The 22,412-nt window shown below is 37.2% G+C and overlaps 1 protein-coding gene across 9 annotated transcripts in view; it reads right to left on the bottom strand.

The window, feature by feature from the left end:
* LOC108717401 (mitogen-activated protein kinase kinase kinase kinase 3) overlaps nucleotides 1-22,412 on the bottom strand; it is a 177,332-nt gene that overhangs the window by 120,707 nt on the left and 34,213 nt on the right. For all 9 annotated transcript variants that reach the window (XM_041564386.1, XM_041564385.1, XM_041564387.1 and 6 more), the window contains one exon: nucleotides 20,694-20,751. In XM_041564386.1, the coding sequence (XP_041420320.1) occupies nucleotides 20,694-20,751 (58 nt within the window). The remainder of the gene's footprint in view (nucleotides 1-20,693; nucleotides 20,752-22,412) is intronic.

Genomic DNA, 22,412 nt, shown 5'->3' with positions numbered 1-22,412 from the left:
ATGGTAACCAATGTGTGAAGGATGTGTGAATGACAAGTCATGAGTGCACAAATGAAACATATTCAAACTTAATAAATATTGGAATATAACCATTTTTCCAATACCCAATATTTAACAAATCCCCCTTTGCACATTTGACTTGCCAAGAACATATTATCCCATAGTCCTTCAAACTACATCCCAAAAGACATCCAGAAATGTTTTCATATTTCCAAAGTCTGATGCAAATAACATAACATAATTGATTTAATATCATGTAATGAGATGGTAAGTAGTGATAGTTCACCAGAATTAAAAATATCCTATCTATATTCTAAAGTTGGTTCCATCTTCTAGTTATTCAATCATGTCCTCCTGATGTGGATTTAAAAATCTTTCATTACAGCCTTTACTCATAGCACTGTGTTTAGTTGCAGTTGACATTGAATTCTTTATCACACCTTTCACGATCTTGCAATAAAATGTATCCATAAACATCAAAAATGGAAAATTAAGAGCCAAGTACTCTGTTCTGGGAGTCACTTTCACAAAGTTACAGTCATTTAATTTCTTTTGCAACACAATATATGGCAAACATTCCTCCTGTGATTGATGACAGATGTGTGTGTTCTTTGCCTATGCAGGGGCTTCCTATGACCCTTTGGTCCAGTTGGGTCTGGCAGATGTAAGCCTTGACTTCCATAGTTGATCAATCATGAATCATCTGTATAGAATCAGGGAATTGCACCAGTACATGTATTATCAATGCCATTTTTTAAGGCCCCTGGTCACTTTGCAGTTACCCGGATACAGAACAATCATATGTTAGTCCATACAGTGTGAAACGAAGGTGTGACTTGAATAAGCAATAAACACCACAGTCTTTGGCAGGCTCTTGGAAAACTGCAGACTTTCAGTAATGGAACCAAACAAAAGCAAATTTAAAAAGATTGAGACACTGTGTAAAAAGTTCTTATAGTTCAGAATGAAAATAATTTTTCATGAAATTATTGATATCCTTCAGTTAAGTCATCCTGAATCACAGTCCGTATTACAAACAACTTTACTTCTGGAACTTGCATTTCTCCTTGAACGATGGTGCTCCTCTTCCATTGTCGATTGTCTCTTCCATAGTCTCACAGAATTTCATCCATCTCGATCTATAGCTAGTGCAAAAGATGCACTTATTTATTTAATCTAAACTACTATCACTGTCTTACCATGCCATTCTCATGAATATGATATTACACTGTATATTAAATACATCTCACATTCAAACAATGTCCTCCACAGTGAAATCACTTAAACCTTTTGTGAATGCATAAAAACAAAATATTAACAAACATAAACTATGTATTCACATTCCCAATGGATAAAATAAAACATTCATATGAGTCCATATAAAAAGTAGTTGTCCATTTTAACCTTTCCTTAAAAATGTTGTAAACAATATCTAAATCCTGGTTTCAGTATAATTACATGTGAAGGGAAACTTTATTAATATGTGTATTTAATTAATTCCTAGCTTTAATTTTACTTTGCACAGCAGATATATTAGACATGGAAACAAACAGTTCTCCTATTTTTGCAAATAGTGGTGAGAATATACATTGTCCTATAAATATCATGTTTGTAAGAAGCAAAGTTAATTGTTTTCTCTGATGAAAGAAAGCACTTTACGGTTATCTTGAGTTCTTCTTGTTTTCCTTAATGTTTATAAGAATGGAGTCAAAACTAATTGGAACACGTATCATAAAAAAAAAACATATGTCCCACAGTTCTCATGAGCTTTAATTACCAAAGGTCAACTATGTGACCTCATGTCATTTGATCCCAAAACCCATCTGTTCAAGACATTCTTAAAACCAAAGGTATCCAACCAATAAATCAGATATCGGTTATTAAAGCAAATAACTGTACATAGTCAAAATAAGTGTATTCCATTTTGTAGACCACCTTAAACATCAGTCACAGTTAAATGTACCCTTAATAACACTAAAATGAAATCCATGTATGATATAGGAGTTGTATGTTCAAATAAAATGCTATTCCCAGCATTTGCCCCATGCTTTAATAAATTCTGTCTGCATAAAAGTTGACCGTTGTTCAAATAACACATCTTAGAAATATACCTCAAGGATGACATTTCTAGAAAACTATCTTTCTAGATACATTTCGTACTTAAATGATCTAATCCCTTGCTGAACTACTCATCTCTGTAGGAAACCAGTTCAAGGTTTTGACTACAATGATATTGATACTATAGTAGTATGGTACTATAGATTAGATTTCTGACAATTTCAGAACAAAGGCTCATGGACATTACTTTTTCCCTGTTATGAATAAAAACAATTCTGAGCTTGAATTCATATTGTATATCACAACAATAGGATTAACCAAACCTAAACTTATATATTTATAGTTCATAATCTTTCAAAGAAAAAGTTATTATTAATAATATAATTATTAATAATATAATGGATCCATATTCATCACTTCCATGGTTATTAAACATATACATCTTATAATATATCTGACAGTTTCAAATATTTTATCACATGACTGGCCAGGTCATATAATAATCCAAACTATCAAAGGTTTATAAGATGTATATAGAGTACTCTTTAAATTCCTTTTCCTTAACCTGATCATATCAATACGTACGTTATTATGTATGTTCAAAAAGAAAAAAAATTTCCAATTCATTGACCTGCGCAGGATTTCCATATGTGCACCTAAAAAAATAAAAGTTATGCATAGTATAGTCAACTAAGAAAAATTAGTTGATATTAGAGTTTATTACATTACTACCATGCAAACATGCTCATGTTAGTCTTTACATTTTCCAATGTAAAAATAATTTTCACACAAATCTACATATCATGCATACTTTCCCCCATTATGTACTACAAGAAAGTTTCTCCTTTATATCCTCTTTATCCATGATGCTTTAATGTGGAAAAGGAATCCATATCCTACAATAATCATAACAAGTTAGAGCACATTTCATTTAACAAACAAAAAGTTTCTGGTCTCAAAATTCTTTAGTCCTTCATGAAATGTATCTTTCCAACATTTACATATCCTGTTACAAATAACTCAGGGTCTAAGCTTTAGCCTTTACTTTCTTGTGAATCCCACTAGCAAATGCTTTTGTTCCCATGCTTCCTGTCTCACCTTCTACCTTAAATTTATCTTTTTCTGTTAAAACATGTGAACCCAAAAATTTGGGTTTTACTAATCTCATTATATACTAGGATGTATTTTATCTTTTAGCTCTGTACTTATTCAGCAAAGGTAAGTGAAATAATTGCATCATTGGCAAATATACCAAAAATTCACTGTAATTAGTGTCCCTAAATTTATTACCAATTTACATGGAAATATAACGCAGTATTTAGGAAATAAGATTTGTCTATCTGCCCCCCTTTTATACTGTAGACATATGTTCATTACATAAACACCATGTTCTGGTTGAACAGTTATGTAAATTACTCAGTGGTGTAACCTGAGTATTACTAGTATGCTCTTTAGAGCCAATTCTTACGAGTTAGGATATTCAATGTATAGATTTATAATTTGGGAAAAACCAAGTCAACATCTAAACATTTGTGAACCTGATTTGATTATGAAACATCAACATCAGTCCCACTTGAAGTTCTATGGATATTACTATTTAAGATATTTAGTGAAAGCAAAATATCCTCTTTGTTCTGGTTAAAAAAAAAACCATTACATGACACCCAAGGATGGGGGTGGGTAGATTGGAATCCAGACATGAAAACAGTGCTGGTGCCAAGATGCACCAAATTGTTTTGAAACTTACAAAAAATCATTCTCAACTTACTCACTGGATTTCCTTTAAATCTTCCCAGTCTTTCTTATAACCAATACAACATTTGGTTATAAATTATAAAAAGTTACCTTCTAATGTTTAGGCTATATACAAAATATAGCTCTACAGAACCCATCCTGCATATAGATACAGTTTAAGCTAGACAATAAATCATGATACAATATTGATATTTATAATTCCACTGACAAAATAGCTATTTAATAATCTTAAACTGGCATTTGTCTAAAGAGCGAGTTGGGAGTAGAAGATATTCTACAGTATAAAACAGTTAATACATATTAAACTTCACCTTTCCTGCTATATAGTAAAACACATTACGATCATTACTGCATATTTCCATGTAAATATTACTTTCTTAAAAATTGTATCCAATCATATTTATTTACTCACACTTTCTCAAACCTTTAAAGAATAAGTACTAACATTTCTCTAGCCCTATTCAGTAATCATTCCTTGTTTTCATTAACAAAGAGTAACTCCTTTTGTCTTCAGCCCTAGGTCTTTTGTAAGGACAGATTGGTCTGTCTATGGGACATTGGGAGTGGCCATTCTGTGCATCTAGTTGCTTCGCCTGAACTTTCTCATTTATCAGCCCGGAATTTTTATCAGTATGATATATTTTCCGTTTTAAACGTTTCATTCTATAACATCGTTTTTCATAATGCCCAAGACGATGACAGAAATTACAAGTAGAATATTTATAATTCTGTGTTTTGGCTTTATGTAACTGGCATATTTCCCTGATCACGTGCTTGTTTGAGGGGTCTGAGCTCTGCAGTACAAGATGTCTCCTATACTTATCAATGTAAGTGGCTGCCTCTGTAAGAGTGTTAAACATTGAAGCACGGATAACAGCTCCTGTATCTAAGTATTGAAACTTCTTTACAAAAACTCTCACCATTTCTTCAGGAACTTGATCTTCTTTAATACCCATAACCAGCCTGTACGCTTGCTCAAATATACCCATAAACACAAAGGGGTCATCGTCTATGGAGGTCTTCAGATCATTAAGCAGTGCAGTGTTAAAAAACTCTTCTCCATTAATTATATAATTAAGTTGCAAAAGCCTCTCCCTTCTAGAGCCATATATTAGATTCCCGTCTATATCAATCCCTGGCTCAGTCACTGGTATTGATAACCTATTGGAAATCTGTATTGGCACCCAAAGTTTAAACACTTTGTTTTTTTGTTCCTCACTTAAATCATATTTCTCTATATGAGATTCAAATAGATCAGAAATCATGAGGACATTTAACTTGGGGTTGAAATGTGGAATCTCTTTCACAATTTTAAATAACTGTTTATTAATTTTTAATTGCAGTTTTGCCCTGTCATAGTCTAATTCTGGATTATTGAGATCCGGAACCAACATGGATCTCTGTTCCTTTGTAATAACCGAAACCTGGTTATTCCTTTGCAAAACTGACTCTATTTCTGACAGTCTAAGTTCATGCTTAGAAATTTCCTTAGCCAGACAGTCATTGCTAACTCTGTCACATTCTACTTCTCTCTTATCTGGAGTAGTAATCTTTTCTACATCATTTTCCTTCCTCTCTGAGCACATTAACGTATTAAACGTTTTCACTAATAGCATTACATTCTGGATTTTATGTTTCAATCTGGAAAATGAAATATCTTTTCTCTCTACCAACACATTAGCATTCATACATTGAGTATACAGATCTGACCATATCTCTGCATCAGACATAACACTATGAGGGATATCAAACTTGAATTTGCTCTTATTAGCCAAATTATCAAGAAAATCCATACTCACCGGAAAGCAGAATCTTTCTCACTGCGTCCGCAATTATGTCAATGCCTGTAATACTTACACAAAATACTTCAAGGTTCTTTTACTCATATAGACATCTGGAAGCTTTAGTTCAGCTACACCCTCCTGTCCCCCTTTGAAGCTGACAGAATGTGTATATGTCTAATGTCCAGGTCTATAATCTGACTAGGCTCGCCATCTGTTAGAAACTATTGTCTTATTAATAATTTGTATAAGTTCTATGGTCGATAAACACAACTCACCAAGGTGATATTTAAATATATTTAATGTGTAGAAAATGTGTTACAGAAAATACATACAAATTAACAAATACCTAGCCAGTCAAATGCTCTATTGACAGCCTACCAAAATAATATGTATGTATCAATATGTTGTATAAAAGTTTTGTGTATGTCTGTATTATGTGAGAGTCAGTGTGTGTCTGTGTGTGTGTCTGTGTCCAGTGTCAGAGCGAACTTCTCTTTGTTCAGGAATTTATTCAAAATCTGTGAGATACACCTCCCCCAGCCTACCCATAAGACATTCCATACGTTTCCTGTAACCTAATCCATTTGACTTAGGGAATAAATAGAGTATGGTAACCAATGTGTGAAGGATGTGTGAATGACAAGTCATGAGTGCACAAATGAAACATATTCAAACTTAATAAATATTGGAATATAACCATTTTTCCAATACCCAATATTTAACAGCACTCAACAGTAAATTTCTCTGGACTAGTATACTTATTAAAGGAACAGTAACACCAAAAAAGGAAAGTGTCCTAAAGTAATGAAAATAAATGTAACGTTGTGCTGCACTGGTAGAACTGGTGTATTTGCTTCAGAAACTCTACTATAGTTTATATAAACAAACTGCTGTGTAACCTTGGGGGCAGCCATTCGAAGCTGAAAATGAGAAAATGCACAGGATACACAGCAGATAAATAAGTGCTATAGCATACAATGGGATTCTTCTTATCTACTATGTGTTTTTTGCTTGAATGTCAGCCCCATGGCTACACAGCAGCTTGTTCATATAACTTATAGTTTCCTCTGAAGTACACATCAGTTTTGGCAGTAAAGGGCACCAGTACATTATATTGTCTTTTCTTTAAAACACTTTCATTTTTTTAGTGCTACTGTTCCTTTAAAGAAGAGGTGAGACAACTTTGGTAAAAATGCCACCCTTCATTTTTTTAAAAAAAACTTTTGCTGCACTACCACTAAATATGTATAACACATATAGATAACTTGTTTTACAACTAAACTACTCTTTGTTTTTATATGGTTTCTCTCAGAAAGAGGATGGGCACACAGTGTTTTAGTAACAGCATAAAAAACCACTGAAACAGTGGACTTTTTTCCTTTTTGCAAGAAAGGTTTTTGTGGTTTTTCCACATTCAGATCGTCTTTCTCAAGAACATGCCTACTTTCCCAGAGTAGTGTGCTACTCAGACTAGCAAGGTAGCTTGCATGCCCATATGCCTTTCCTGAGTGTTCTGTTTTACAGAAGATATTACTCATAAAGTATATTGAAAAATAGGTTTACAGATTATCAATAACAATGGAGCTTTCTCCCTATAGTTTCTCTCCTCGGGCAAGAATTTAATCTGTGCACCATAAGTGCTCTTAGTGTTGAAAGTAGCTCTCAATTACCAATTTTAGCCCACTTGGCATAACAGTCATTAAAGCATTACTGTCCCCTTGCAGCACCATGCAACCAACCTCCTATTCTGATATTTGCAAGAGGGCCATACACAGGCTAATAAAATCTGCCAACTCCTACAATCCAGAACAAGTCAGCAGTGTCAGGGCCCTCCTGACAGGCTGCTTGACTGACATTGTGCCAGCATAGAAAACATCTTCAGGTGAGGACCACATTGGTGCACTGATGTGGTCCTCTCCCAATGGGAGAAGCAGTGTACTGAGAAGTCCTCTGATAAAGAGCTGCTCAAGCTAAAGATGACCATACCTATGAAGATCCGCCTGTATGGTGAGGTCAATGAACCAACTTATTCGTGTCCACCGTGATCCGGAGCGATTTAGGGCTGATCCGATCATTTGGCCCTGGGGTGCCTATGCAGGCTGTTAGGAGAGGACTGCAGGAACTAGCCAATGCAGTCTTCTCCAGATGGTCATTTTTAAACCTGCCAATAAATATCTTGCTGATTTTAATCCATATACCTTGAATAGGCCGTTGGAGAGAGCCCATTGATAGGCAGGTAAGCTGCTGACTAAGTCTAAAGGGGCCAAATTGGCAGCTTGAAGGTAAGGGCACACCTGGCGATTCAGAGAGATTTAGTCACCTGGTCTTCTTTAGGGCAACTAATCTCCCCGAACGGCTTCCCCCTGTCTTCCGCCAGCTATAGTGAAAAAAACGGCTGCGGCATGGCACTTCGTATTCCGAAGTCGCCCGATGTTTCCTCATGAAGCAACTTTGGAAAGCGAAGAGTCACCTGTGCCACGACGCAGGCGTTTTTTCATTATAGCCGGCGGAAGACAGGGGGAAGCCGTTTTGGGAGATTAGTCGCCCCAAAGAAGAGGCGATTAGTCGCCAGGCGACTAAATTTCCCCAAATCGGTAGGTGTGCCCTTACCCTAAATCTGCCCTTTTGAGAGGTTTTTTTTTTTCGTTGTTCAAAGACATATAAAGGAACTATTTATATATATATATATATATATATATATATATATATATATATATATATATATATATATATATATATATATATATATATATATATATGCTTTATAATATAGGTTCTATTTATTATACTCTTTTTTTATCAAAGGCGTTTTTAGGAGTATACTGTCCATTTAAGTCACCGGTACCCTCAGTTCTGATCTACAAAAGGGACATTTCACAAGGGGGCATATGTATTGGTCCTCTGACTTTTGGCTTGCAGGCCCACTAACCTACTCCTGCACGTTTTTGTGTGATATTTTTAACATTTCTTGTACTTTGCTTAACAATAGCCCCCTAACGCCTCCGTTTTTTATTCTCTAAGAAATATGTAAATATATATAATAATAAATATAATGCCATGATTTACTAAAAGGAATCAATACAGAATACAAGTGTGTCTGCAGATATCGCTGCATGTAAGCGGATATTTAAAGCAAAATTGTTTGCACAGTCTTTAACAAGCAGGGCAGACACATCTTTCGTTTGCTCTTCTTGGGAACATTTAATGTTTTGCTAAATCACCGAAATTAACCTAGCAGATAAATTAACCCCAATATCATAATATAACGGGAACAAAGAATTCCCACATCACCTAAAATGTCACATAGAGAAATAAGCTTTCGCACGGAATAATGGCCTGCTGGAGAGTGAAGGAGCATATTATCTCGGCTTCTGTGGGCAGCTCTTCAAACCACATTGGGGAGCAGCAGGGTACCATACAGACCAGCCTCATAATGTTTAAAATAAAAAGCCTGTGTGAGACCAGCAACAGGCACACAAAGATGCTTTTCAGCGGATGTTTGCATGGCAACAACTGTCGCCAGTCACCATGGAGACAAAGCATCTCTTAGTCAAATACTGTCCTCTGTGCTTAGATCCTTCTGGAAAGCAGAAATCTTTATCCTTTACAACTCTCCAGCATTGTGTAATCCCTGTTTAATTAACAGTGTCCTCACACCTACTTAAATAATCCTCCTAGAGACATTGCTGCCACAAAAGCTGTAATTTAAATTTGTCTTAAAATAATAATAATGCAAAATGCAAAGTTTCCATCTGTGGGCTGCAGATAATTCAGTCGGTGCATCCAGCTGTCTCCCTATGTTTATCAAATTATGCCATAAATGTAAAATTAGAAGGAGCAGCCATAAATATATACGGGGGAAATTTCGTCAAAAAAGTCGGTAACGGAAAATTCGCAATGTGAAAAGTTGTGTCTTTATGCGAACAAATTTTGCTTTGCGCGAATTTAATATAGCTTTTGCAAACCTGGAAACAGCTTAGCAACCACTTCCGACAGCGGAAGACCGTTTGCGGGTTTTATAGTTTTATGCGCAGTAAATGTAATAAAACTTCTTACTGAAAAAGTCTTACGTTTGCTCCAAAAGTTTACGACACCTTCAAGCACTTCTTAAAAGTGCGCAATTAAAATTCGCAATGCAATAACAGTTTAAGGAACAATATTACATGCGAGATGTGGATTTTTATTCTTATTGGTGCGAATTGTTTTGCTCTTTGCGACTTTTATTACATTCCCATTCACATAAACACAATTTAGAGGGGCATTTTGCTAGAATTGCCACATTTGTTTTCCTTTTGTAATCTTAAATAGTATCTCTTGAGTGTTATGCTATAATCGGGACATAAAAGGGGCAAAAGACTGTGCCAAATCTAGTAGCCAAAAGCAACTAATCAACGGCTAGCAGTCACTAGTCACCTGTTTCAAAACAAACACCCGTTTGGTGGGGGTCAGTAGGTTTAGAGAAAATATTACCCTCTTTATTACATTAACCCCTTTGGTATTCCAAGGATCCAGCATTGTAACCAAATATACACAATACAATCTCTTAGACCACCAAGTCAGCATTCCTCTCGATGTCCCCCTTTTTTTCACAAAACCATGGCAGCCAATACTTTTGCTTTCTAGTGTACTTAAAGGGGAACGGTGAAAATGAAACCTTAATATAAGCTTCAGCATACTGGAATAAGAAACTTTCTAAATACAATCAAATATTCTGTACTGTGTCTGAAATAATCAAGTTTATCTTCACTATTCCTCTCTCAGCATCTGTTTCTCTTCATTCTCTCTTCATGCAGCAGTTGGGTGTCAGATAATCATTGACAGATCCAATATATCTTATAGGGCGGCTCCTTTTGTCTAGAAGATGTATTAGAGTTCACGCTATTAAACTCACCAGAAATCCTGTCTCTCTACATGCAGGATTTGTGCAAAAGGCAGTTATTTTGTTAGATTTTTGTTTGTACTGGAATCAGTTATTTGAATGAGCTGTATAAACTTGATTATTTCAGAACAGAATTTTTAAGTGATTGTATTTACAAAGTTTCTTATTTCAGTATGCTGAAGCTTATATTTAATTTTCATCTTCGCGATAGTTCCGGTTGCACAATGGTTAGCGCTTCTGCCTTGTATTGTTGGGGTGCTAGGTATGACTCCAGCCATAGCACTGCAAGAAGTATGTTCTCCCATTGCTTGTACTGCTTTCCTCCCGGCACCCCAGTTTCCTTCCATACTCCAAACCATACCGGCAGATTATCTGGCTCCTGATAAAACAAACCATCGTCTGGGGAAGAATTGCTATGGGACACAAAACCAAGGTGCATAAAAGTCTCTAACAAAAGGTTTTTAATTAAAACATTTACAGTAGCAATATTATTATTACTAGATAAAGGGACCTGTTATTCAGAATGCTCAGGACCTGGAGTTCTCTGGATAACTGATCTTTCGTAATTTGGATCTTCATACCTTAAGTCTACTAGAAAATCATGTAAACATTAAATAAACCCAATAGGCTGGTTTTGCTTCCAATAAGGATTAATTTTATCTTAGTTGGGATCAAGTACAAGCTACTGTTTTACAGAGAAAATGCAAATTATTTTTAAACATTTGGATAAAATGGAGTCTATGGGAGATGGTCTTTCCGTAATTCTGAGCTTTCTAGATAACAGGTTTCCGGATAACGCTTCCAATACCTGTAGTGCAATCTTCAGTAGCCTTGAAAAAAACAGCATTCATAATGACAATGGGTATAAACATCCATCTCGGAGCACATCATCAACAAAGACACAAATCTATACCTGCAGTACTAATCAAGTGTTATTGGTCCCAAACGCTTCATTTTAGCTATTATGGTTCCCACTGGAGTCTGACCTAATCCCTCTAACAAGGTCCAATTTTCCTCTCTGAAGCAGTCCACAGGAAACATCTTTACACCTAGAGCCATAAACAGTGTCGGACTGGGATGCCAGGGGCCCACCAGAAAACTTTAGATCATGGACCCACTTTCCAACTATTATTCCTCCTCTTCTCACTTAACCTCTTTATTCTCCTAGTCTTTTATATCTACTTACTATACTCTTCCATTCTTAAGCCTCTTTTTCCCATAAAGAAACAGGGAATGACCATGAAATGGGCCAAATGGTTAGAAGCAAGAGGGCCCACTGACACCTGGGCCCACCAGTAGTTTTCCTGGTATCCCGGTGGGCCAGTCCGATACTGCCCATAAATCTTATACTAAAAACAGCATATTTTAAAGTGTGGCATTCATACTCTGGTGAGTAGCATCATCAACTCCCTTTTTATCACTGAAGTAACCGTTTACCTGTGGGTTGTGAGAAAAGTGTTTTTTCAGACAAATGGCATAGCGCAGCATAACAAACATGGCCCATGTCCTGTGATAGGGAAATAGTGCTGAAAAAAGATTTTGTTTCACACCGTGGATAAATTATATAAAAGTAGTGAGGCTATATTTCCCATCTCTAATTTTTGGGCTTGAAAAATACTGCAAATACTTGTTCTGAAATGTGTTTTTGGCAGCCAGTCAGTTGCAAGTAAAACAATGAAACAAACACCTAATTGGGTTAATGCCCAAGTGTAGTTTTATTGAATGAGCCCCCATTATGTTTAGCCAAAGGCTGCGGTTTGCTATTACTGCTTAGAAAACCATATTTAAACATTGTGGATTGGATATGTCATGGGAAAAAACTGTTTTTTCAAAATGAATCAGTTAATAGTGCTGCTCCAGCAGAATTCCGCACTGAAATCCATTTCTCAAAAGAGCAAACAGTTTTTTTTATATTCAATTTTGAAATCGGACATGGGGCTAGACATATTGTCAATTTCCCAGCTACCCAAAGTCATGTGACTTGTGCTCTGATAAACTTCAATCACTCTTTACTTCTGTACTGCAAGTTGGAGTGATATCACCCCCTCCCTCCCCCCCCAGCAGCCAAACAAAAGAACAATGGGAAGGTAACCAGATAACAGCTCCCTAACACAAGATAACAGCTGCCAAGCTGCCTGGTAGATCTAAGAACAGCATTCAATGGTAAAAACCCATGTCCCACTGAGACACATTCAGTTACATTGAGAAGGAAAAACAGCAGCCTGCCAGAAAGCATTTCTCTCCTAAAGTGCAGGCACAAGTCACATGACTGGGGCAGCTGGGAAATTTTCAAAATGTCTAGCCCCATGTCAGTTTTCAAAATTGAATATAAAAAAATCTGATGATTTGTTTCGCTGATATTTCTGGTATTTTTTTTATACTATTTCATTTTCAATTTTGTATTTTGAGTTATAGATCTTATTGTAGAAACAGAATTTAACAAAAATGAAAAAAGATTTAGAAAGCATGGGTTGTCAGGGAAAAAAAACAATATATACTTTTCCTAAGTAAACTAAATATTACCTAGTGAAAATGTACAAAATTTTGCAAACATTCTTTGTAGTAGGCAGTAGTTAACAAATAGTGTTAGGTAACAAATAGTGGTGTGCAGGTCGAGAAATTCTCAATCCGACCCCCTCCCAACCCGCACCCGGCACCGGCGTTCCCCCTCTATTTACAGACCAGTGCCCGCCCTGCCTCACAGTCATGTCACAAAAGGGGTGGGCTCAATTCTACGGATGCCGGCAGTGCTAGGTCAAATATTTTGTGAAGGAGCCAACCAGAACCTGCCCAACTTGTGGGTCCCATGGGTTTCGGGCCGGCCCGCACATCACTAGTAACAATGTTTGTGATGAATCAGCAGCCAGTGAAGGGGTTAATCTTCCAGTCGGCCATTTAAATCATTACTCGGTTGCTAGGTCATCCATGGGCAATGCTGTGTAATGGCGCCTAAATGCAGAAGCTGTAATTTCCACATAAATGCACTGGATTGCCGCATGTACTGTTTTAAATGCAGCAATTCCAATAACAATAGATTCAAAGGTACAGGTATGGGATCTGTTATCCAGACATCATTTAACCAGAAATCTCAGAATTACAGGAAGGCCATCTCGCAACAGACTCCATTTTAAACTTGTACTTGAACCCATCTAAGATATAATTAATCCTTACTGGAGGCAAACCAATTCTAACGGGTTTAAATCAGGTTTACTTTATTTTTAGAAAATTTAAGGTATGGAGATCCAAATTACACATAGACCTCTTATCTGGAAAACCCCAGGTCCCAAGCATTCTGGATAACAGGTCCCATACCTGTATATTGGGGTGATTTTTCACCTGCAGGAGTGACTGTATCCTGTGAGTGACTAATCAGCTCATTTGCCCTAAAGTTGGAATTCTAAACAGTGGAGTTGTAGAACACAAAAAGTAAACCACTAGGTGAGCCCAAAAACAATTCCAGGATGCTGATGCACGGAAGTTTATAGACAGTTTTCCTAAATACTGCATGGTGTTATTATCTGCAGGTGCATAGCCTTAAGGCAAGGTGCTGGCTGTATACTTACAGTAAATTTCTATTTTAAGAATGGGTATCATAACAGAGCCAGGGACACATTTTGAGAACAACTCTGCTTAGAATTATAGATAAAAAGTTACAATATGATATTACTCATAATGATTTTGATTTATCGACTGCAGAGTGCAGCAGAAGCTTGCTATCAGTGCTGGCATAAGTTAAAAGCTGTAGCATCAGACAGAGAACAATTCATTAGAGTGAAGGAATGTGTCAGCAACCTTGCTGCAATGATACAACTAATTACAGTTACTGAAAAGCTTCAGGTCACAGAGACATAATAAATAAGCTATTTTCGGAAAGGCTAATAATTATAAGTAACCTTTCCGCCAGAGAGGGAAACATTATAAACAGGACATAGATTAAGTGCTTGTTATGAATTACCTTTTTTAATAAGAAAAAACATTTGGGGACACATTAACAATGCAAGACTGTGACACAAAATACTATTGTTTCAGAGCAAACATCTGCAGCGGACATCTGACTTTAGTGGACAGAGAGGGAATATTTCTGCTAATGTAAATTTACTGCACTGAGCCCGAACATGCAAAGAAATGCCTTGTTACGGGCATTGAGATGTCACGTGTTTGATCATGGGATCCAGAAAACAAATAAATATTGTTGTTCTGCCACCTGTGTCCCAAACAGCAACTCATTAAATCTTGGAATTAGAAACATAATGATTTCTAGAGCACAAAAGACAAGAGGGAAACCACTCATGAACAGAACAAAAAGACAAAGGCTTTTTGTCTTCATTTAAAAAATTCAATTCCATTAAATTCCATTTTGAGAATTTAAGAGATTTAAAAGAAAGCTAATAAAGAGTTCATAATTCAGTGGACTGCCCAAAGAGAAGTAGACCAAGGACAAAACTTAGGCCAGAGATTAAAAAGTAATAAATCTCTACAATATTTTTTTATGGTTGCATTCAGAATGGCATGTCCCAAGAGACATCATTCAGTGTCTCAAGCAGCACCCAACCCTAGCCCACAAAACCTTAACTTATATGGAAAGCATTTTAGGACATCATCAAGGGGAATCATTGTCCTGCATGCGCTGTCCTAAGCAAGAGGAATAACTCACCAATCCTCGAAGCTAATGTCACAACTCGCTCCTCCCTTCTCAGCCGTCAGCTCTTGCTCCTCACTCCTCAGCCATCCGTCCTGGGTCCTCGCTCCTCCCTCCTCAACTACCGTCCTGGGTCCTAGCTTCTCCCTCCTCAGTCGTCAGCTCTTACTCCTCACTCCTCAGGGTGCGCATATTCAGCCCTGTGCCCTGATTATAGTTACTTGTTCTTGCCATTTCTTTTAGCCAATAGGCGTTTTAGGTTTTTTAATTGCAGCAATCAAATTCAAGCTACAGCTGACGGCTGAGGAGGGAGAAACTAGGACCCAGGACGGATGGCTGAGGAGGGAGTAGCGAGGACCCAGGTCGGAAGGCTGAGGAGGGAGGAGGGAGGAGCAGGACCTGACAGCTGTGAAGGAACGAGCGAGGTGTAACGAGCAGGCAACGTTGCATTCCTCTAGCATAGGAGATCGCATACAGGAGATGGATTTCCCCTGACGATGTCCTTATATGCTTTCCGTACACCCAGTCCTAACCTGCAAAATGTTGCCATTGTAGGGCCAAAGCAAAACCAGTACCTGCATCTTCTCTCTCTACGCTACTGCTGAGGTTAAAAGACAGGGAATCCTCGGAGCAGAGGAGAAGTATACTTCTCCAGTCTCAACGGCACCCAACCCTAACCCTGAAATGGCTGGACAAATTTCAACCCAAACCTGTGGGTCACAAGTCAACCCACAGATTACTTTTTGCCAGGCAATATTGCAAGCAGCGTTCCCTAGGCGAAAGGCAATGACCAGATATATAGATAGGGCTGCCCAAAGTAGAGCAACATGAGAGAAGACTACATAGGATAGCCTAGTCACATACCCTAGCCTTTTGGCTGTACAGGTATGGGAACTCTTATATGGAAACCCATTACCCACAAAATTCCAAATTACGGGAACACCTTCTCCCACACACTCCATTTTAATTAAAAAACGTATTTTTAAATATTATTTCCTTTTTCTCTGTAATAATAAAATTGTACCTTGTGTTTGATCCTAACGGTTTTTACCCCTATAGTGTTGCTTTGCCGAATGGGACAGCCAGGATTTGCTATTACTACATGAGGAGTAAGTGACAATAGGGTATATTAATCAAAGAGTGAAGTTAGAGATCTCCACAGTCCACTAGAGATTTGTAAAAGAGTATTTATCAATGGGTGGAAGGGAAAGTTCAGCCTTTGATAAATATGTCTTTCAAAATGCCATAGAAATGAATGGAGAGTGGTGGAATTTCACTCTAGTGGACTGTGGTGATCTTTAACTTCACTTAAATATACCCCAATGAGGCTCAAGGAAGCACAACTGCAACAGAGAACATCCATTTGCCATTATGTAAGTAATAAAAAAAATCCACTAAAATACGGACCCTGTGCTAACATAAATATGCTGCAAATGGATAAGGATGCAACATGGATTAAGTAATACAGGTACAGTTAGGGGGTTATTTATCAGTCCAATTTTATCTGAACATTTTCTGCTACAAACTCCGATCAAATCCGCTCTGGTTTTTTTTATGCTTATTTATTATTACATTTTCCCGAAAATTTGCTTTGCAGCAAAAAAATCTGATTTTCAAATTTTTTTTGGATTTTTCACTGAAAAACTCCAATTTGTACGGATTTTTCAACTGAAAACTTCTTATTTTTTTTGCCAGAAAACTCGGGATATTGCACAAAACCCAGAGCACATCAAAAAATCATTGGGACTTCTCCCATTGACTTATATGCAACCTCAACAGGTCTGAGATGCCGGATTTTCTGATTTAGACTTTTCCATCCTCGGGGGTTTAATAAATTCAGAAAAATTCGTGATTTTTTAAAAGTCCCATTTTATAAAAAAAAAATCCAGAATGTTCTCGTGATTTTTGCATTCGGAGTTTAGTAAAGAGCACTGAACAATATTATATTAATTAGATCAAAGGGTATGTGCCTATATATGTATTCTGCTGCTGGTACCAGCCCATTCTAGCACAGAAAATCAGGTTACAAGTCCGTTATACAAATATTACAAATATTCTGAGATTCATTGTTTGTGTGCAAATCTTCTTTAACCACCCTTCTATATAGTGTGTGCTCATAATTCATTGTAATGGGCTGGCTACAGGGAATGCATTTTAAAATCCAGCATTTCCGTGCTAGAGGATTTGTAAGAGGAAATCTAATCCTCAGGGTCATATCCTGCAATAACATTCCATTCAAAAGAGCACACAAACACTGATATTTGTAGGTAGTGTGCAAGATTCCATCAGCCTCCTACAGTTTTGTTAAGTTATTTCTATTCACTTTTCACGGCAAAGTAAACAAGGATAAAATTAAAAAATCTTCTTGTCTGAGAAGAAGGGGATAGTTAATATGACCACTTAAGAAGCGACAAATGGGCAGAAAAATCTAGTGCAGTGTGACTTTTATTGAGGCCTACTGGGCCTAATGGTATTGACGATGGCCCTCTGTTCTGCACAGAAAATCTGAAAAGCCTTGTTCTGCCACAAGGGAGACATGGTCTATCTCTGAAACTAAAAGTATTAATCAGTTCCCTTTGTTGCTGCAACCACTCTTCTGGGAAGGCTTGTCACTAGATGTTGGAACATTGCTGGTTGAATTTGTTTCTATTCAGTCACAAGAGCATTAATGACATTGGACTTTGATACTGGGATACCAGACTTCACTCGCTGTCAGAGCTCCAATTCAATCCCATAGGACTGGGTAGAGGTCAGGGCTCTGTGCAGGCCAGTAAACTCTTTCATTCCCAGCTCTGAAAACCAGTTCTGCATGTACTATGTAGTCCAGGGGTCAGCAATCTTTACTATCAAAAGAGCCATTTTGCCCCTCTCCCACTAAAGAAAAATAGTCTGGAGCCGCAAAACATAACACAGCTTATAAACTTTTTTAACCTTTTTTTAATTTTAACTGTTACAACAACAGAATACAACAAAGTGCATTGTGTATATGCAGGGCTACTTTGAAATAAATTAAACACTGAATAGCCCTATTAAATGCTAGTGTTCTCATCTGTTTAATGTGACTTCTGTTTCTGAAGCTCCATGCTGATCGTCTCTCTCTAGTTTTGAGTGTGTGACCACGGTAAGGACCATGATGAATCATCTTGCTGTGGCTCAGTCTTGCCACTCCTAGGACGTCTATACAGCCCTTGCACCTGCTGGCGGCTTCTTGAGTGTGCTTACTGCGGTCGCACACTCAAGAAGCCACCAGCAGGTGCGAGGGCTGTAGATATGACCTGACAGGCAAAGCTGCAAGACTGAGCCGCAGCAAGCAGGATGAAGAGCCGCATGAGGCTCTGGAGCCGAGGGGTCCCTACCGCTGATGTAGTCTGTGCGGGGGCATTATTGTGTTGAAACAAGACTGTTGCGAAAAAAAGAAAAAAGTAAGCACAGAATTGTCAAGAATGTCATTGTGTGCTGCAGAAGCATCCATCTATCTCACCAATGGTTGTAGCTTAGATAGCAAAAGAGACATCTGGGCAGCTTTGGCAATACAACATAGTTCCTCAGGGCTGCAGGCTATAAGCAGAGAGAAATGATTAGGATCTTCCTGCTGCAGGCACAAAAAGAAACCCTTGTTTCTACTGTTTGTGTGTGCATGATGTACTGGTTCTGTATCAGTTGAGTTTGCACAGGAAAGCACCATTTACAAAGGAGAACTAAACCAAATGTCCAGCTCTCTAGCAAACATTAATGCCACTACATTGACTGAGCAAGACTTAAAAAAAAATATATGGCACATTACTGAAAGCATCCAATAAATTGTAAGCAAACAAATGTTTTTCCAAACCCAAATGTAGAACTTATTAATTATTTTTGTATTTTAAATCCTGTTATACAATTTTAAACATCTCCTTTCACACCTGTGATACATATGTTGTATTGTTAGCTAGGAAACATTATTGAGATAAAAATCCTTGTGAAATAAAACTTAATGGATCTGATTATATAGATTTCAGCTCTTTGTTAATATAACAGTATACACTGCAAATGCCCGGCAACAAACCTCCTCTTCTTTGGGGCGACTAATCTCCCTGAAAATGCCTTCCTGCTGGCGGGATGGCAATTGGAGCACTTTGTTTTCCAAAGTTTCCTTGTGAGGCAACTTTGGGCGACTTCGGAAGATCCGAGTGCCATCGTGGGTGATTTTCATTCGAGCTGGCGGGAAGGCAGTTCGGGGTGATTAGTCGCCAAAGAAGAGGAGATTTGTCGCCTGGCGACTAATTTCCCCGAATCTGACTGTGTGTCTCTGCCCTAAAGAAGTAGCTAGAAATGTTATACATTATGTTTTGGGCTTCTGTAGCAGCCCAAGGCAACCACAGGCCTTTAGCAGTAAAGATCGGTGTCCCCAGTAGCTCTCCATCTTCTTTTCTGCTGATTCACTTACTGAGCTTTGGGACCCACTCACAATATACAGTACACATAGAATATACATGTCACAATATAAGGCTGATTAGTAACTAATACAGATACTTACTACATGGCAGCACAGAACCCAATGCAAATAGCATCAGAATTTGATAATCTGCCCTGTAGCATCAGCTAATTTTTTGCTCAGCTGCTCAGAGTCCACTGAGAATGTAAATGTGTTGCATACACTTTCCAAGATGGTGACCCCCATGTAACAAATTTGACATCCAAGAATATAACTTCTATATAGATGATGGTACAATCCGTTTTAACCATATACATTTTTAGGGTTTAGTACTCCTTTAAGCTGGCCAGACATACACCAATAACATTTATTTTGTACAATTTTCAGTGTGTATAGTGGACCCACAAATGCCAACCAATGTCTATGTACTATGGTGCCAACACACCATATCTTTCAGTGTGCAGTGCATAAAAAGATGATGTCAAGATGAAGTGAAAATTAAGTGAAGAAGAGGAAGTAAAAAATGGCTGCATCATCTCTTATTCTATTATGGTTCCAGTCATTAGTGTGCTCTGCCCAAGAACCGGAACAGAAATGCGGCTGTAGAGCGTTTGGCCATCGTAAAATATCTGTCAATATGGCACAAGCGTAATAGTCAGTTATCATGTATTGTCCCACAGTCTATGACCACCTTTACATGGGACACTACTACTATTTACAACATACACAGAGGATTTCAGGCTCCATAAATCCCTGTCCAATAGCCCTTTAAATCTCAGTTCTGTTGTCAGTCTCAAAGTGAAATAATAAGATCTGCCCCAAAACAACAAGGGCAAGGCAATCTAGTTCTAAGAACCAAGTACATCACCAACTGAGACCCTGCATATTTATATTTAAATTATTGGTACTGGCTCTTTCAATATGATTCGTCCATTCAAATCCAATCTATGGCACTAAAACTAATCTATACACTAAAACTCATTAAAATAGACCCTTTAACTACAATACATGGGGATTATGCACATAAAGGCAAAAGCAGGACAGGTACAAAAATAAATTATTCTTAATTCACCCTTTTTTGCTTTTACCTTTCCAACCTACACACACTGTCCATTTTCCAATTTGGCTTCCAAGCATTAAATGAGAAACCAAAAATCTCCTTACCTGGTTCCAGTTTAATAACTTTAATTGCCGCCAGCTCCCCTGTGTTAACATTTCGGGCCTGTAAAATTCCATAAAAAACAATGTATTATTTTACTGTATTGAGAATGCACATAACATTCACCAATCTTCGAAGATCATTGGAAAGTGTAGTGGTTATACAGATGCACAAAAAACATTGCATTCCTAATGAAATCAGAAGTTTAATGAACTTTAGAAAATTTCTAGTTCAGATAATGCAGTTACTAGAAGATTTTCACATTTTCTTATTTCTTTCTTTAAAGGAAAACTATACCTCTGAACAATGTAGGTCTCTATCAACATTGTTTTGCATAAAACAGCTCATATGTAAAACCCTGCTTCATATAAATAAACAATTTTCATAATAATATACTTTTTCAGTAGTATATGGCATTGGGTATTCCAAATTAGAAAAATGCCATTTTAAGAAATAAGGGCCGTCCCTACGATTCACGGTGCACACAAACAAACCATACATGAATGGTCACATGAGCCAATTAACAGACAAAGTTTTGTCTATTGCAAACCACAGCCAATGTTATAAAATGGGGGCTCAAGGGAAAGTATGTAAAATGGCAATATTTACTTAAATATATATTGCAGTTTGGGAACATTTTTTAATATGTCTATCTGTTGCTTAAAGGAACAGTATCACCAAAAAATTAACACATTTTTAAGTAATTAAAATATTATGTAGTGTTGCCCTGCATTGGTAAAAGCAGTGTATTTGCTTTAAAAAGACTATTATAGTTTATTTAAATAGGCTGCTGTGTAGCCATGGGGGCAGCCATTTAAGTTGAAAAAGGAGAAAAGGCACAGGTTACTTAGCAGATAACAGAAAAGCTCTGTAATAGAATACAATGGTATTCTGCAGAATGGATCTGTTATCTGCTATGCAGCCTGAGCCTTGAATAGCAGTCCCCATGGCTACATAGCGCCTTGTTTATATAAACTATAGTTGTGTTTCTTAAAGAAACACACCAGTTTTACCAGTGCAGGGAAATAGTACATTATATTTTAATTACTTTAAAGCACTTAAATTTTTTGGTGTTACTGTTCCTTTAAGTATTCATTTTGGGGGTATAGTTTCCCTTACACTGAAAGTGATTTCTTCGCTTCTTAAGGGAATGAAGATCAACAAGTAATAATAGGAGAGATTATTAGAGGTTATTCTTGTATATTACAATTGCAGCCCCTGTCTGTTCAAGGTCACGCTTCCCCACTGAGGGTACATTTCTTCCATAACGGACTACATCCCCACCCTCACAAAAGTCTTGCCCAAAAAAATTAAGAATCATTTTCAATTGCTATAATAACGAAACAAAAATCAATATATAAAAACAGAAAGCACACACAGCTTCGGAGGGATTTAAATGCCCTAAATCCAGGGTCAAACCAACAATATACTAAGGTTCACACATTCATTTTAGCTGGTTAAAAAAATCTAATAAAAAAAAAAAAAAGACCACCGCAGCCAGAGAAACTGGAGGGGAAGAGAGAAAAATCAATACTTGTACAAAATATCCCCTTGATGTCCAATTGCCCTGGCTTCAACTGCAAATTTATACACACACAGCACATTTATTCACATTGGCTGCAACAGTTTTGTTTCCAACAGATCTTAGATCTATAATTGAGCTAAAAATGATCTACTAAAATGTGCAAAAACCAAAGTATAGCTTTACAAAGAGGAAATATATT

Source organism: Xenopus laevis, chromosome 5S, assembly GCF_017654675.1.
Source record: "Xenopus laevis strain J_2021 chromosome 5S, Xenopus_laevis_v10.1, whole genome shotgun sequence".
NCBI classification, from domain to species: domain Eukaryota; kingdom Metazoa; phylum Chordata; class Amphibia; order Anura; family Pipidae; genus Xenopus; species Xenopus laevis.
Note: the sequence above shows the minus strand (reverse complement) of the source record. Positions and strands in the feature narration are given on the sequence as shown.